The 17,556-nt window shown below is 42.2% G+C and overlaps 1 protein-coding gene across 3 annotated transcripts in view; it reads left to right on the top strand.

Moving 5' to 3' along the window:
* Positions 1–17,556, top strand: part of SEMA6A (semaphorin 6A) — a 125,329-nt gene that overhangs the window by 83,246 nt on the left and 24,527 nt on the right. For 2 of the 3 annotated variants that reach the window (XM_036279797.1, XM_036279798.1), the window contains 8 exons: positions 50–267; positions 3,910–4,041; positions 6,441–6,596; positions 7,922–8,098; positions 8,470–8,610; positions 8,691–8,771; positions 10,676–10,734; positions 13,046–13,066. In XM_036279797.1, the coding sequence (XP_036135690.1) occupies positions 50–267; positions 3,910–4,041; positions 6,441–6,596; positions 7,922–8,098; positions 8,470–8,610; positions 8,691–8,771; positions 10,676–10,734; positions 13,046–13,066 (985 nt within the window). Of the gene's footprint in view, positions 1–49; positions 268–3,909; positions 4,042–6,440; positions 6,597–7,921; positions 8,099–8,469; positions 8,611–8,690; positions 8,772–10,675; positions 10,735–13,045; positions 13,067–13,202; positions 13,254–17,556 lie in introns of all 3 variants that reach the window. The other variant, XM_036279799.1, reaches the window with a different exon arrangement.

Below are 17,556 nucleotides of genomic sequence, written 5' to 3'. Positions count from 1 at the left end.
CCCGAAAAGTGAGCGCATGTCATTTTCCCTGTGTGTTTTTCCTCTGCAGGTAGTTTTCCCAAGAGTGGCCCAGGTGTGTAAGAATGACATGGGAGGGTCTCAGAGAGTCCTGGAAAAACAGTGGACATCTTTCCTTAAGGCCCGCCTCAACTGCTCGGTTCCCGGAGACTCTCATTTCTATTTCAACATACTCCAGGCGGTCACAGATGTGATTCGTATTAATGGCCATGACGTTGTCCTGGCAACCTTTTCCACACCTTATAACAGGTAACCATGCCCTGCTTGTGTTAACCTAATCGGTTCTTCTGGCTCCTCTTCCCCAGGGGCTCTCTTCTAATGCACAAGGTTCACAACTGATGGAAGAATTACCATTCCCTCTTTGTAGCTAAAAAGCACTTAACACTCAGTTTACATCAACAAATTAACAGTCATTTGTAGGCATTATTAGATTAGGATTTTAGGGAAAGTAATTATGTAAATTATAACAATATCTTCTAATTACAGGCCTGGCATAGTCACGTGTTATTTCTCAATCCTTCCAGTACACTTGAGAAAGCTGAACGCAATTATAGCACCTGGTCCAGGTAGTCAGTAGATGGAAGAAGCAGCTTCAAACTCAAGAATGTTTCTTCTCTCTCTCCTGTTAAAAGTCTGTGTGACTTTTAACATTGATAACTTTTGAAGTAAAAACATTGGAAAATTATTAAAGTGCTATAGAGTGAAAGTTAGGATTCAGAGGAGTCTGTCCTGCATCCCACCTAAGACACCCTGTTCATTATCCCATCAGGGGGACCTGGGTCTCATTCTCTGACTCTGGAGGCCTCAAATGAGGACTGAAAAGTTATCAAACAGAAATACAGAGTGTCAGCCTGTTTGTTCCTACTTCGTTTTTGTTTTTTAAGTATCGTTTTTATTGTTTTGCGAGAGAGAGGAAGGGAGAGGGAAAGAGAGAAACATCGATGTGTGAGAGAAACATTGATCGGTTGCCTTCTGTATGTGCCCTGACCGGGAAATGAACCAGCAACCTTCAGTGCACAGGACAATATTCAGCCGGCTGAACCACTCCAGCCAGGTATATTTTGGCAGTTTTTAAGCTAAATCTTTGAGTAATTAAATAATACACTAATAACTGTTCCTGGAGCAGCGGGAATGTGTGGAGTTTAAAGAATCAAAGGAAGAGAGGCATTTAGATTCTCTGGCACTCGGCTCTCTCAGACCTTGAGTCCTAGCAGTGTTATGAAAATGATAACTCTGGGCATGGTCATAAATTTAAATACATGTACTGTATTCTCGTTTCTATGTAGAATTTTGGATATTCTATATTATCTTCCTTAGGAATACACTGTTTCATTTTGGGATTGTACTTTTTACAAAGACTTTTAGGAACTTGGTGAGTGCCTACATGATAAGTACAGGTATGATGAGATGGGAGGATAGTCTAGAAAGAAATGTTTTCAAATTGAGTAGAGCCCAGAACAAAGCAAGCTAAAGGAAGAAATAATGTTCCTTAATTATACAGAGGATAAGAGTTCCCCACTGAAGATATATGAAAATATGAAACCATACTCAGTACTCAGTGAGAGTTAAGTAACTTTAACCATCTGTAGGGATTTTTAGACCTGAGAATAGAACAGATATAATAATTCATGCCTTGCCTGTTCATACCTCAGAATGCATCTTTCTAGGATTGTTGAAAAAGGGCAGTGTCTTGGTACATGTGAATGCAATGGCTAGCGGACTTCAGAGTACACTTCCGGCTTGTCTGTTTGTTTTTTAAGGGGGTGAGTTACTTTGTGATTATAATACAGTTGCAGATTCCTGCATATTAGAGATACTCGATTTCAAATATTTTCTTTAAAGACCCCTGGGAAACATCCAATTATTGCATGCTTAAGCAGTCTCTGAGACATACTTATTCAGTACAATCAGAAAGTGGTAAAAATGCACATGCCCATTTTCATCTATAAAGTATAGTCCCTCTCTGGTTGTACTCCCTCTAGTTTCCCTCTTCACCCTACCCTCCTCTCATGCAAACTTGGTCACTGGCAGGCCTCAAACCCTTCAGGTGCTCCTCTTTGCCCCGGGGATAAAGCTTAAGCTCCTTGGCATGGCCCGCAAACCCCCTCATGGTCTGGCCCATCTCCTTCAGAGCATGGGTTTTCTGGTGCTAAGCTCTGCCTTGAACATGCCGTGCTTGCTCATGTCCTGTTCTCTGCCAAGTCCGCCAGTCCAACCGATGTCTGTGTGCCCGCTGAAACCCTGATGCTCCGCGTCTCAGCTTCCGTCAGTTCCCACGAGGTCTTGTGCGTACCTCTTTAAAGACTGCTCTTAGTGGCTGGTCCCGGACTGGATATCAGTATCGACCTTGTTGTTATTTGCCTCCACACTGAACTGTGAGTCAACTGAGAGCAGTATTGTGTATTTATTGAGCATTACTGCCAGAGATTAGGGATTCCATAAATATAGGTTGAATGAATAACAGATGGGAAGAAAGGAATGAAGAAAACATGAAAGGAAGGAGGCAGGGAGTAAAGTAGGGAAGGGAGAAGGAAGGATGTCTTTCTGACCTTGGGAAGATTGTAAAATCCTAGGGTGTCTTTAGTTATCACAAGTGCCTCTTAAAATAATTCAATATTTATCCTGTTCTTTTAAATAGTTAAAGTAAATATGTACACCTGTTACTTTTAGGAAAGGGAGATAAGAATCTTGTAAAATTAAGTAATGTTAGGGTTCTAAAATTTCAAAACAAATGGGGATTACTGTTTACATACTCAATTCTATAAACAGTGTGTGTGTATAAAATTTAAAAATTTTTACTACTACTTTTAATTTTAAAATACTTTGAAATTCATTCTGCCACCTTGTTTTAAATAAGCTTTCTAATCCTCTCCTTATTTCTTGCTTTATTAGTAATTCTTCAATAGTTGTTTTATGAAATTAAAGATGGCACGAAATTCTTCTAATCATGTATGGAGTGATTTCCATATTTATCCAACATCTGCAAAACCCAGACTCTGCCACTCGCCCTGCGTGGCTGACGCCCCCGCCCTGCAGAGTGCTGAGTGTCGCCCTGACGCGCCCGCCGCGCACTGGCCACAGCCTCACAGGCTGATTGAAACACTCGGCCAGCTGGTGCCGGCAACTGATTTGATCGAAATCAAGGAACAACCGTAGTCAAAAACAAACATGGGTTCAAACGGTATACCCAGATGGATGAATTATTCATGCCTCTCACCACTGATGAAAAAAAATCCCAAAGTCCTTCCAGGAGTGCCAGGCAAGAATGTAATTATAGGTAGAGATTACCGTCATTATTATTATTGAGCACTTAATAGAGCACTTTATTTGCAAAGTGTTGGTGCTTTAGACACTTAAATTGTTCGGTCCTATGCAAATAAACAGGAATGAAAACCGGAATGTCGGGTGACTAATGAAATATCCGTGAGTTCTACACACAGACGTTCTCACTCCTGGAGCCCTGGGTTTGAGGTACCAAAGATGTGGACAGTGCAGGCACACTGACTTCAAATGTTTGCCAATATTAGAGACGTAGAATATTTTCTAAAGACTTTATTTGGGGGTTATTGACTAACAATGTCAGGGAATTCAGGAAACTTCTAAATCGCCAGTTCAACCCCTCTTCCTTTCTAAACAAAAGCAGTTCCAGAGGACAAGGAGAGGTTCTTTCTCTAATGAGTTTGCTATAACCGGCCTTTTCTTTAAGGCCACGGATGAAAATTTGATTCACAGGAACATTCTCTTTTTGCTCTAGGATCCCTTACATTTATTGTGTTCGGCATATGAGCTTTAAATGTCAACTGCCCATAATAGGAACGTTTCTCTAAGTGTGTTTTCCAAGCTGCATGCGCACCTGTTGCAGCGGTAACACTGTGAAATGTCATGTTGCAGCATCCCTGGGTCCGCAGTGTGTGCCTATGACATGCTTGACATCGCCAATGTTTTCACTGGGAGATTCAAAGAGCAGAAGTCTCCGGACTCCACGTGGACACCAGTTCCTGATGAACGAGTGCCTAAGCCCAGGTACGTGCAAATACTCACATGGTCATTCTGAACTTCTGGAGATGGTACACTTGCTCCTCTGGCCACGAACCCCTCGTGAGCTGCACACCAGTGTCTTCCATGTAGCCACACAGATAAAATGCCGGAACAACAGAAAGGCCTCTGAGGTCACTGGCCTTCATCCACTTAAGCAAAAATCAGAGTTACCTATGTCATATTTAAAATAAAGTCTCTTGTCTTTTGCTTAATCTCTGTATCTGTGGTTTATCAAATGGGATCTAAGGATGAACAGAACCAGCTCATCCAGCCAGCTCCAATTGTCTGCAGTTGAGGAAACTGAGGCCCAGAGAAGTATAGAGTATATTGTACAAGTTCACAGAGCTGGATAGATTATTTCCACCACTCCTCCCTGCGTCTCTTCGATTTTACAGAGACACATGTCTTTAAATCCTAATAAAACGTGGAACATGAATGGTGTCCCCTGGATTTTTTTTGGCCAGGCTGGATCAGTCAGATCTAGGCCAAGGGCAAGAAGAGAGCACAGGTGCAGTGGGCCGTTAGCATGTCTCTGGTTGCCAGGTTCTGGTCTGTTTTGCATCCAGTTGCAATCCAGACTCCCCTCTCCCAAAAATGTTCCCCAGAATTGCCTTCATTGGGAACCTACTGTCCAGAGAATATCCAGAGACCTCTTGGTCCTCTGAAATCTCCTTCAATTCCTTGCACTGAAGCTGTTCAGTCACTCTATTCACTCTTTTTTTTTTTTTTTTTTTTAAATCCTCATCCAAGGATATTTTTCCATCTATTTTCAGAAGAGTGAGAGGGGGAGAGAGAGAGAGAAACATTGATGCAACAGAGACACATCAATTGGTTGCCTCCTGCATGACCCCAACCGGGGCCAGGGACTGAACCACAAACGAGGTGCATTCATTTGACTGAAATTGAACCCACAGCTCTTGGGTCCACAGGCCGTTGCTCTAACTGCTGAGCCAAACCAGCCAGGGCTAATTCATTCTTTTTAACTGGGACAGGAGAAGAATGTCCGCCAGCCCTGTGCCACCCACTTTATGTGGTGCCCACTGGGCACCTTCATTGCAGCGTCTGTGACCTAAGTGACACAGAAACATCCCTGCGTGCCCGGCTTCCTCCACTGAAAATGTGGACCTCTGGAAGCATGTCCAATGTCTTTTAGGTGTTTTGGTTTCCAACTGTCTCCTCCAACCTCCGTCCCCCACAGAAAATACCTAGCCCGACCCATTTAATTGCACTTAGGTAACGTGAACCTCTGTGCGCAGGAGAGAAAGCCTTGCAATTCATCCGTCTTCATCTGAATTATCTGGCATGTGCCGTACTGTCTTACTTATGGAGAGCAGACTGGGTGCAAAAAGCTGTCTGGCAAACCTCAGATAGATTTTTCTAAGTCACAGTCTGGAACTGTTAGCTACCTTCTAGGTAAGCAGGAAGGGGAATTAAGCCTGAGGGATCAGGTTTCAGGGAGAACTTACGTAATGCGCTCTCCTCGGTGTGTAAGATGGTGTCAGCCATGACCAGAAAACACACTTTAAGTGATTTGCTGCTACTGACAGTGTTTACCCTCATCTCTGCACACAGGGTACGTCCGCAGGGCTGCCTGGGTTAGTGCCGGGAGAGCGTGTGCACAGGCTGAACGATGCCATTGTTAGCAGGGTCTGATTTTCTCTCCTGCACCAGCAGGCAAACCAGCGGTCTGGACAGGATTGGTGTCCGTGATTCCCTGATTCGACTTCGCTGAGATGTCCCTTGACTCCGGAACCCATAGAATTTCTTGTAGAAATAAATATTCATGTCACTAAGAAATGACCTTTCAAGGGGGACCCTTCAGTGTAGCTAGCTTTTCATACCTGCCCACATCAAACAAAAACAGAAGCATCCGTCAAAAACTATAGACACATGTCCTCTGACTCCCAGTGAGAGATGGTTTCATGGAGTTTTGCCGGCGCATATGCTGGCTGGTGGCTTTTTGAATGCCTTTGTTTTCTACATGTGTGGGAAAGTCAGCTTAATTTTCTCCTTTTGTAGAGCAAATGCCTCCAGAACTTCTAACAGGGTTTTAGGACCGAGCAGTCCCTGGGACATGTGCAAACCGCATGCTCCCCCACTTGTTTCCAGCTCCGGCACTGTGGATGAGATTTGTCTGTGCTCCTGTGGGGGGAGCCAAGGTGCCCCCCACCAAGGTGGAACCGCGCTGGCTGCAGCTCCTCTGGCAGGAGGCGGCCTGGAGGAAATGGAAGCACATTTTCCGCAGTGGCATTCTGCTTTGTTCAGCTTCCTCCTCGCAGCCCATGGCACGTCCTCCCTCGTGCCAGATGCTCAGAGGCGCAGTTCATTCAAAGAACTCGCTATAAGGCATGAAATAAGCTCCCTCCCTTTCTTTTTCTCTTTAGGCCAGGGTGCTGCGCTGGCTCGTCCTCCTTAGAAAAATATGCAACCTCTAACGAGTTTCCTGACGACACCCTGAACTTCATCAAAACGCATCCGCTCATGGACGAGGCCGTGCCTTCTATCATCAACAGGCCGTGGTTCCTGAGGACGATGGTCAGGTGGGTGTCAAGCAAGCCTGTTCTAAATGGATCTTCCCTACTCCATCTCAGGCTCCTTTCAGTGGATCCTTTATCACGTGCATTGGTTCAGCCATGAAATGCTAATGAGTTGGGTGGATGCCATCAAACCCCCATCACCACATTCCCAGGGAGAGGAGTTTGGGGATTTGGGGGCTAACTGGACACAGAACACAAGAAACACAGACATCTCCTTCCTGGTCAGCCCTTTAGTCCAGTCTGTGCAAAAGGAGAGGAGCCGTGAAGGGGAGTCACTCAGTGGATGTGGATACCTGTTTGGTCGGATATGGTTGCAAAATGAGCTGCAGATTCCATCCGAGCACTGAGCCTGGGTTGTTAGGTGTCAAGTGGAGCATGGACAGGAAGGATTTGCCCAGGTGTACCAGCAGGAGCATTTGTTATCTGAAGTGGTGGCCAGCAGAGATGGGATCACTGATTTGAAATCTGCGAAAGCATTAAATACTCCTCCTTGTATATTTTTGTAGCTTATTTCCGAACAATTCAACAGGCTTTCCCAAGTGCCACGCAGTTGTGGCAGCCATCAAACACAATGTTAATTAACTTCACCACTATTTTTAAACTGTGCCTTTATTGAAAGGGTAATTAAAGCATTATAATGGCTCTTGTCCATAACATGGAAGCAGCATAACTTGCTGGAGGGCCCATATGTTTTGGAACAAGCCATGGGACTCAGGACAAGTAGAGTACTGAATGGAGTACTGAATGGCTGAGGGACATCAGAGAAAGGGGATGCCGAGGAGGACTTACCCCAGGTACTTGACAAGGCTGGTGCCCTTCATCTTTGCTTTAAATGGATTTCATTTGGCTGGCACCTCCTTCAGGACTCTCGGTCCTTCTACATACAATTGAACAGCTTTCTAGTCTGGCATTTGGGGATGAGGATTTACACCTAGAAGAACACTATGAAAAATGGTAGCCGTTGCTTTTCTTTCCAATGTTGAATGAAATGCTAAGTGAGTTCCCTTGTTTCTTCCCCTCTTCAGAGGCGACCTCAGCCTCTCCTTGTTGCTCATGGAAGGGATGGTTACTGAGTGGTTTCAGATGGTTACGGATGTCTATTTATTATGTAACTTGGCCTCCACACACCGGGCCTCTTTTCTCCCCTTGGAAGTCATATGGAAGTCACATACCAGAGCGGCTTGAGAGCATTGTTTACATACATGCATATATTTCTCCTGAGGTTATTACTAGAAAGCTGTGTCACAGTTCAATTGTTGGAAGTGCAATAGGGGACACTCGAATGACAGACCAACAGAGAGATAAAAAATGTGATCCTATCGTTTCAGATACCGCCTCACCAAAATTGCAGTGGACACCGCTGCTGGGCCATATCAGAATCACACGGTGGTTTTCCTGGGATCGGAGAAGGGGATCATCCTGAAGTTCTTGGCCAGAATAGGGAGCAGCGGTTTCCTAAATGACAGCCTTTTCCTGGAGGAGATGAGCGTTTACAATCCTGAAAAGTATGTCGAATGTTTGGTTCTTTCTCAGTAATGACTCGTTCTGGTATTGTGGTCCCTTTCATTCAGACAGAATCACGGCAGACTTAGGTTTTATGCATTTTAGGTGGCTTTTAATGCTAGTTGTAAAAATCTTTTAATACATAAAAGCATTTTCTCCTTGCCAATAAAGAACGTATTTATATAGCTACACGCACATATGTGTGCATATGTGTATGTGTGTAGGCATGCGGATGGATCTGTTTCACCTTCAGTTGGATCAGATGAAGAGATCACTTTGTGGGCTGGGAGGTGGGGTACGAGAGTGGCAACAGGAAAAAGAGAACCGACCCAAGAGACGCTCTTAATGATATTATCCTCCCTTATAAAATTAGGTGTAGTTACGATGGAGTAGAAGACAAGAGGATAATGGGATTGCAACTGGACAAAGCAAGCAACTCTCTCTTTGTTGCATTCTCCACCTGTGTGATCAAGGTTCCCCTTGGCCGGTGCGAACGACATGGGAAGTGTAAAAAGTATGTACTTTGCCTCACTGACCATTAGGAAGTGCTCTGAAAGGAGTCCTAGGTAGCTCACGGCCATCCTCTTCCTACAGAACCTGCATCGCCTCCCGAGACCCATACTGCGGGTGGGTGAAGGAAGGAGGTTCCTGTGCCCATCTGTCACTCAGCAGCAGGTAAAGCCTGAGGCACTGCATTCTCTCTGTACAGTTAACTGCTCGCACACACCACCACCACTCAGCCTTTGTGGCACAGCCTCATCCAAGGGACTGCCAGCCATTCTCCTCCCGTTTCCCATTTCACAGAACACCCCAATATCACATGGCAGATTTCCAATTGATTAATCATCCATCCTCGGGCTGATTAAAAACACAGAGAAAAGGAACACAGTGGGCTTCTGAGTGTTCCCTGGAGAGAGGGACAAGGATGTGCATGCCTTAATCATCGCCATTCGAGAACAGCAGAGAAAAGGAGCAGTTGGGTAGCAATTAGATTAGTGTTGTGGTTTATCCAGCCATCACAAAACTGGCTCCTCTAATTGACCATACAAGGCTGAGGAGAAATTGCAGAGCATTTGTTAAGCGATGCATTTGTACTGCAAGCATGTTGTATACATCCAATAAATCTTTCTCCGGCACTGAAGAACAGTTGACCCTCTTACTCATTAGGCGGTCGATTCTTGGCAGGTGTCCAGCAGATCAGCGCGATCAGGGCAGTCTAACATGCCTGGGAGTTCGGTGCTTAGAATTGTTACCCGCTCTTTGAGTGCTCAGATGGCACTAGTTAAAAGGTTTCCTTCAGTGAATGTGAAACCCAAAATAACACTGGAAAAACGTTCAATGCCTGTCCTTGACAGGTTATGGCAACCCAAGGAAAGTGCCATATGGCAGCACACTTCTTTCTTAGCCAATTTCTTCAACTTCCCCAGATCCGAACGGGGAGCAGAATGGTCCTCACATCACTGAATCTCCTCCAATTTTAGAATAGCTAGACAAATAGACAGAAGGGCACATCATGACCACCACCTGCAGAATATGAGGGAAAGTATTCCCATAATCAGGGCCAATGATACCTGTAAGTCTGACCTGCGAATCCGACTAATACAAAGGGTTGACTTCTGTATATTACTAGACCATCTTTACAAGTAGCGGTATAGACATATTACACTGTTAGTGCTTTGTATCTTTACATGGGACTCTTGACCTGAAGGAGGAAGGATTGCAAAGCACAGTGAGGAACACTAAGAAATGATCTTTCTCTATTCAAGATATAACCAAAAGTATACTCCTGAGGACTGGGAACAGTGAACAAAATACCTGAATGGTTTCAGCAAAATGCACCTCCACATATCCACTGACCATTTGTACTGTTTAACACTTTGTTATTTAAGTTATTGCTAAGCCAAGAAATAGATAAAGGCCTACGAAGGCAAGGGTCTAGGTGAAAGAGAAAGTAGAGAGGAAATGACTTATTTTATTTATTTATTTTATCCTCACCCAAGGACATTTTTCCATTTTTTGTTCAGATATAGTGGGAGGGAGAGAGGGAGAGAGAAACATTAACGTGAAAGGGACACATCAAGTGGTTGCCACCCGCACGACCCAACGAGGGCCGGGGACAAACTGCAACCGAGGTACGTGCCCTTAGCGGGAACCGAACCTGGGACTCTCTGAACTGCAGGCCGACGCTCTAACCGCTGAGCCAAACCAGCCAGAACGAAATGACTTATTTTAAATATACAGACTTCTATACTGCTTGTAACAGTATATTTTAACATTTTAATGTTTAAGAAATGCGCAGGGAATCAGAATATAAGAAGGATATAAATAATGCACAAACTAATTAACTCCTGAATAATATCTGAATCAACTGCTTAAACCATGGCTTCTCTTTGGCTCTTCTCATACATAAGACTCATTTCTGCAAATTTCAGAGATACATTTTCAAGCTGTTATCTACTTATTTTTTGCACCTGCCACTCAATTTATCAAACTGTGTTAGTTGTTTAGTGGAACTAACCCAGGGTAATGACTCACATTATTGAATTTGTTTCTGTTTTTCTCCTCCTTCCTTTTTAAAGACTAACTTTTGAACAGGACATAGAGCGTGGCAATACAGATGGCCTTGGAGACTGTCACAGTAAGTAAAGCTTTTTATCCATGTTTATCATGAGGCAGAGATGCTTTTATCGAATGGCCTAGAAACATTACCCTGCATGTGGGACTGAGTACTGCTGGCACCGAAACATGCATAAGTAGTAGCAACCATCTTCCAAATAGCAAATAAAGAAAAGAGTATGTTTTAAAGCCAATATTATTGTCAGTGTTGTTGCTCTAAATGCTGGCACCTATTTCATTATTATAATGCAGTGGAACAAATTCACTCAAGAAGATATTAATCATAGCAGAGCAGTAAGTTATATCTGCATTTTCATTTTAATATGTTTTTTTTATTGATATTTTGGAGAGAGAAGAAGGGAGAGAGAGATAGAAACATCGGTGTGAGAAACAGCCATCGGCTGCCTCCTGCACGCCCCCTACTGGAGAACAAGCCTGCAACCCCCTGGCGTGTGCCCTGACCTGCAATCAAACAGGGACCTCAGTCCGTGGGACCAGGCTCAGTCCACTGAGCCATACCAGCCTGGCTCTGCATTTTCATTTTAAAGAACCCAGTTTTGTTGTTTTTTAAAATGTGCTATTACACTGTAATTTTTAGCCAAATAATAAAAAGTTTGGACATTGTACTCTAGCTTTTTAATTGAATGGGACTGTTTTAATCTTCTTGAACATATAAACTAACAAAAGTAATTATTTTTTAAATGAGATTTATGCCCGTTAACATTTGCAGTAGAAACTTTTCAGAAATAACCAGCTAAGTACATGCTGTCTCAAAATAGCCTTTTCATAGAAATTAAACTATGCTAATCTCAGAGTTCATTTGAAAAGTTATTAAATGGTGACATTTTAGTTAGAACTTCGCCTAAAGGATCCTAGTCATCCGGTAGTCTGATTAATATAAAAATTTTCCTGAAAATGCTAAGGTGTCATTCAACTTTCTACCTTATCTTTTATAGAGATTAGATATAATCAAGTAAAGAGATATGGCAGCCTTCTCTCCAAATTCTTAGCCATATATTTTTTTGTTTGTTTGCAAATATTATATATTGGCAAAAGCTTATGATGTCTTCACACACAAAATTTAACGAGTTAAGAAATCAGCATAGGAGACAGACAGTGTCATTGTCAGCAGATCTGTGTTACCTTTGTGCAGTGAGACAATTTGATCCATAGATCTTAACCACTTTGATGCCTTAAAACTCCTTTTTCAGGGAACCAGGTTTTGGTTTCTATGTGCGTAAACTTAATTAGCTGACTTTAGTAAATAATTTTCATCATATTTTTATGATCTGGTGGTATGGGCATCTGTAGAAAATTGGGGTGTCAATTTGGATTTCATAGGTAAATATATGAAAAATGTGAAAATGGTTGTTAATATCTCTGTCAAGTGTCCACCACAGCAGTAGGCTCACACCACACCTGTTACTTGGCAGAAAAGCTTAAGGCAGCCTTCGAATCTAGCACAGAGGAGACCCTCAGGTCCCAAGCCAGTGACTTTACTCTTTAATCTCAGCATCAAGCCTCTGGGCTTTCCTGGGCCCTTCACCTTGAATCTCACTCCCGCTGAGGCGCTGAGGTGCCCGCTCAGGGCGGGAGGTAAGGCTGCCTGGACCCCGAGCTGCCTTTCCTAGTGCTTCTCAGCTCCCTGTGCCCCTGCTGGAGCATGACCTACTTCTGTCGGACACACCTGTTCACAGACACTCGGAGGCTTCAGATCGTTGGTGCACAGGATTTTAAGGGGAAATGAGGAAATCGTAATGAGCCAGTGTCAGAGGCTGAGCTGCACACGGAGTGAACCAGCGTTCTGACCGAGCCCCACAGCACGCACACACATATGCGTGTTGCCTTATGTGTGTGTGTATGTGATTACTTTTATTTTTGTTTTTAATTAACTAAAACCCCTGCTGAGTTCAGAACATGGTGAGACTGGACAGTTCCTCACAGCGTGGTTGTGAGGGTGAAATGAGAGAATGTAAAAAAAAAAAGTACTTTATAAGTGTGGTCCAGATGTCACTTATTTTATCCACATATATGGCAGGGCTTAAATTCTCAGAAACACATATAATCGCAGTTACCATTTCTTGACTAACTCGCTTTTTCCCTGCCTCTTGGCAACAAAAGCGGTGACTTTGATGAAACTCACTTGGGGCGGAGATGGGGAAATTGGACCAAATGCAAAGCATCTTATATTACAAGCCAAAATTAAAATGCACTCACTTAGTATTGGGTTCCTATGTTATCATAGTTCTGTATTGGTTCATTCCCACTCGCTGTGTAAGTCGTGCTATGTGCTGTTGGACATATGTAACCTTCTCCTCCCTTTTGTCTTTCAGATTCCTTCGTGGCACTGAATGGTAAGGAAGGCATCACTCATAATCAATTATCAATGAGACTCTATTTAGAAAATCCTGTTTCACTAATCCTCTTCAGTATTTTCAACCTTAGGTTTCTTTTTAAATTAATTTTTTTACCCTCATCATTTTTTTATAGACATTTCAACTCCTCTACCAGATCATGAAATGTCTTACAACACAGTACATGGTCAGTTTATGGATTTCTTCTTCTTCTTTTTTTTAATTCCTCAAGCCACTTATCCTGCTGTAGTTTATAGTTTTCATTCCTAAACATCATGGACCAGATTCTTTGCTACTTCAGGGCCCCAATTCACTAAAATTATTTATAGATTTCATGATGCTTCAAAAATCACCCTGCCTGTATTTGATGTATGAGACCGAGTCCTACGGTTTCATCCATATAACACGAAAGATGCCAACCTTAGGGAATTTGGTGAATATATTTAATAAGTTCTTGAAGGAGAAGAAATTGCTTTTGGACATAAGTATATCCAAGATAAAAGAACAGTGCTTATAACTAATAGGCCATGGCTCTTTAACTGATAGAGTAACATCCCCAAAATGCTGACTTTCAGGACAATACCTTCTGCAGGGGAAAATCTATATGGAGTGAACAGACCAAGTTCTTACTAGGCAAAATTTCAATGTGTCATGAAATTGGCCATTGAAATTTAAGTTCACAAGGAGTATGAGTATTTGACATATTTTCATCAAGATTTGTTTAGAAGGTTTACAAGGAAGAGGGACACAGTGCAAATGATGTGGGAACAGGAGTGACCCCGCTGTTGCTGCTCTCAAGCACAGACACTGCCTGAACAAAGCTATGACGTCCATCAACAGGACACTCTGAGCCATTCATAAGACAAGTTGAAATGGAGTTGAAACATTCCATTTCTCATGTTCCCCCCAAATATTTATTAGGGTAAACTACTCATGTGCTTTTTAAAATAAAAATGAAAACTATGTGGGGTGACAAATTCAAGCTTATGCATTACAGTGGGGACTAGGAGTTTCATTGATAGGCAGACATTTAATGGTATTTGTGGTTAAGAACAGTAACAGTTCTAGGACAGTCTTTTAATGTAGAGGTGGGTAAGAAATAAAGGGGGAACTAAAGAAAAGAATAAAAGAAGAAATCAAGGTGGATTTAGGATTCAAAGAAATAGTTCAAGATGGCTATAAATGTGTCTAATAGCTCTGATAAACGAGCTGTGCAGATATAGAAAACGATGCCTAGTTTCTCCTGATTGCCCCCATGTGAAGTGAGGCAGTGTGGAGATGAACCCACAGAATTCTTCCACCTTTAACATTCTCTCACGTGTGATTCAAGCCAGAATACTAAAGACCAACTACTGGAAGAAAAATTTCTCAGGAGGCAAATGTCATCTAGCTTAGCTTGTCCTTCAGAAAAATAACCCACTTAGCATCTGCTCTTCTCCAATATTATACTTTGCAATCATTTCTTATAATGGAATCATCTTTATCAGATATTGAAAAATTCAGGTCTTGAATCTAATTGAACCAGCAACCTCCCTAGCATCTATCAATTTGTACTAAGACCAATTTTAACTCCCAGGTAATTTCTCATATTGATAGAACAATTAAACTATGGGGTGCTCTTTATGAACAAAAATAATTGTCTTATCTATGCGTTTCTAATTTCCTTTACAAAAGGAAAGGAGCTTATTCATACCTCCACATTTATACCTTAAAGGACACTTCACCCTCAGCTCTTGACCAGTGGTTTCTGTGATGAAACTAAAGAAGAGTTGGAGTACTATATTGCTTTTAACTAGTGATCCTGCCCATTTCAGGCTAAATCTATCCAGGATGGAGTGGTTAAACAATTAATTGATCCTCAGAATGAGGCTGCTCCAGAGAGTACTTAGAAAAATACAGAAAACTTTCTTTTCACAAATTATTGAAGACACGCTTATTTTGGTGTTAATAAGCACAGAATAGGTTTCATGAATTCATTCAGCAAATATTTGTTGAGTGCCTGCTATGTGCCAGGCACGGGACTGGTTGCTGTATTGTATTTGTACCATCAAAGGAAATAGCAAATTGCTTTGTTGTTGTTGTTAATCCTCACCCAAGGATATTTTTTCCATTGATTTTCTTGGAGAGTGGAAAGGAGAGAGGGAGAGGGAGGGAGAAAGAGAGAGAGACATCTATGTGAGACACATCAACCAGTTGCCTCCTGCAATGCACCCCGACCGATACTGGGGATCTAATCTGCCACGCAAGTGCGTGCCCTTGACTGGGAATTGAACCCACAATGCTTGGGCACACAGGCAGATGCTCTAACTACTGAGCAACACCAGCCAGGGCCCAAATTGCTATTTTTAAGAGCATGGATGTAGATTAGAAAGCCAGTCTGACAGTCAGCCCAAAGTGTAGTCAGTCTTCTACCTGTGTCCTTTGAAGGTTTCCATAAGAAGTTTATTGGCTGAGGGCAGGCTCCTAGATTGAACAACCAAACCACAGTTGCCCGAGTCCAAAAAAGGGATCATTTCAATAAACCCCTGCTTGGCAAAAGCTCTGTACACCAGTTTCATAACCAAGAACCCCTTTTTAGTGAATTGGACCCTGCTTATTTTCCTTTTCTCTTCCTCTCTTGTACTGATATAGTGTCTCTTTTGTCTAATTGGCTACAATCATTGTTAACATGTTAGAGTGGTTTAAAGGACCGCTAACCTCTGGACTCACAAAGATTTGTAGATATAGAGAAACGCTATGATGCATATTAAAGTTAACTTTTAAAATCTCTCTCTTTGTATATTATAAGAATAATACATCATGAACTCAATCAAAATGCGGCCTCCCTAATTGGATTACCCAAACAAAATTATAGGTTAGAATTCTATTGACATGTAATACTATATCCACAAATGATTGCCTGTTTTTGTAGCATTATTTTGGTTACAAAGTCTCTTAGGGAACGCACACAAATAATATAGCCTGTAGAATCGGATTCTATGAAGAAATCAAGTGATCTCCTTTTAACAATTTTTAAGCTTGGAGACGTAATCATCATACACCTCTTTGATTTCAAACTAAGGACTGCTGTTTAATGGTCCTTTGACGTGGGGGTTCTAAAATCTGAGAATCAGGTGCTGCTTTCCCCGACTGATTCACCAGCGACACGTGATGCCTGTCCTCAAGCATACGTGTAGAAGATGACAAACCTCCTGTTGTTCTTTTCTTTTTTTTTCTTTTGAGCACCTCAGATGCATGGTTTCTCTAGATTTACATGTAGAAAATGGAGATGTGGTGGGTATTAGACTAACACTTAGCAATAGGAAAGAGCTGATTTCTCCCATTTGTGTAAAACATTTCCCTACCTAACTGCCATCTGGTCCACATTAATACCCTCTCGTAGCCCTAGCTCTCCATCACCAACGAGCTTTCCGCGTATTTGCAGCATATGGTCCAAGAAATCTTTCTACGGAGAATGTGTCCCTTAGGCATATATTTCCCCTAGATTACCGTAGTAAGAAATGTTCTCCCTAAACCGTACTTATGGCATTATCATAAAATTGCCCCTGGAACACAGTTAAATAGAAAGTGCTCAAAACGCATATCAATTCAGGTAAAAGAAACGTTTGCTACTTGGAAGAGAGGCCTTCCCCCCTTCCCCCCTTTCTAACTTCCTGCAAAGCTACTTCTAATTATTTACTTATGCTGGGTGCTGAATTCTCTCGTAGGTTAACTGTATATTTCATTAGAGCAGTGTTGAATTGAAGAGTAGAAAATCGAGGCTATATTTTAGATCTCAATATAAGCAAGAGGAAGTAAAAGTAATTCTGTATTTCTAATTCCAGGTTATTTCCCTACCCTTGTTCTCTTATCAGTGTTATGAGATGAGATCTGAAACCCAGAAATGTAAAAACAAAACCGTAGATTCAAGCATCCTTGAGTTTTAAATGAACGTGTTTTTAGCAGTTGGATATGAACCAGACTATTTGTAACAAAGAGGATGTTTGAAGCTGTGTGGGAGCCAAACACATTCTACACCGAAAGCGGCCTCTTAAATGTTACCAAAGCTTTGCGGTAACTTCTAAGTGGAGTGCTTTCATAGAAACCATTATAGCTTAGATAAGCCACTGGCTGACTTGCTTTTCCCTGCTCTTTTACATATGTCGACACACACACACACACACACACACACACACACACACACATTTCTGTAATTGGCAGTATAAAGTCTCCTGGGAATCCAACTTCCAATAATGGTAAAAAGGAAGAATGCAATGCATTGATCACTATAATCTTTCTTTCTGGTGGCCAGTGTTTTATTTAACACGTACATGGTGATCACAGCCCAAGGTTGAAGCCACCTGTGAACTGTCCTGCTTTCTGCCAAAGGCACCAATTACACATTCACAGTAGGTGCTCCGATGTCTTTCTAAAAACAACTCAAGAGGTTGCTCTGGGTGAAATGGTTGAATAAACCAAAGACTATTTGAAAACCATAGAGAGCTTAGATT

Source organism: Molossus molossus, unplaced genomic scaffold (genome assembly GCF_014108415.1).
Source record: "Molossus molossus isolate mMolMol1 unplaced genomic scaffold, mMolMol1.p scaffold_m16_p_3, whole genome shotgun sequence".
Classification (NCBI taxonomy): domain Eukaryota; kingdom Metazoa; phylum Chordata; class Mammalia; order Chiroptera; family Molossidae; genus Molossus; species Molossus molossus.
This window is presented reverse-complemented; position numbering and strand designations above follow the sequence as displayed.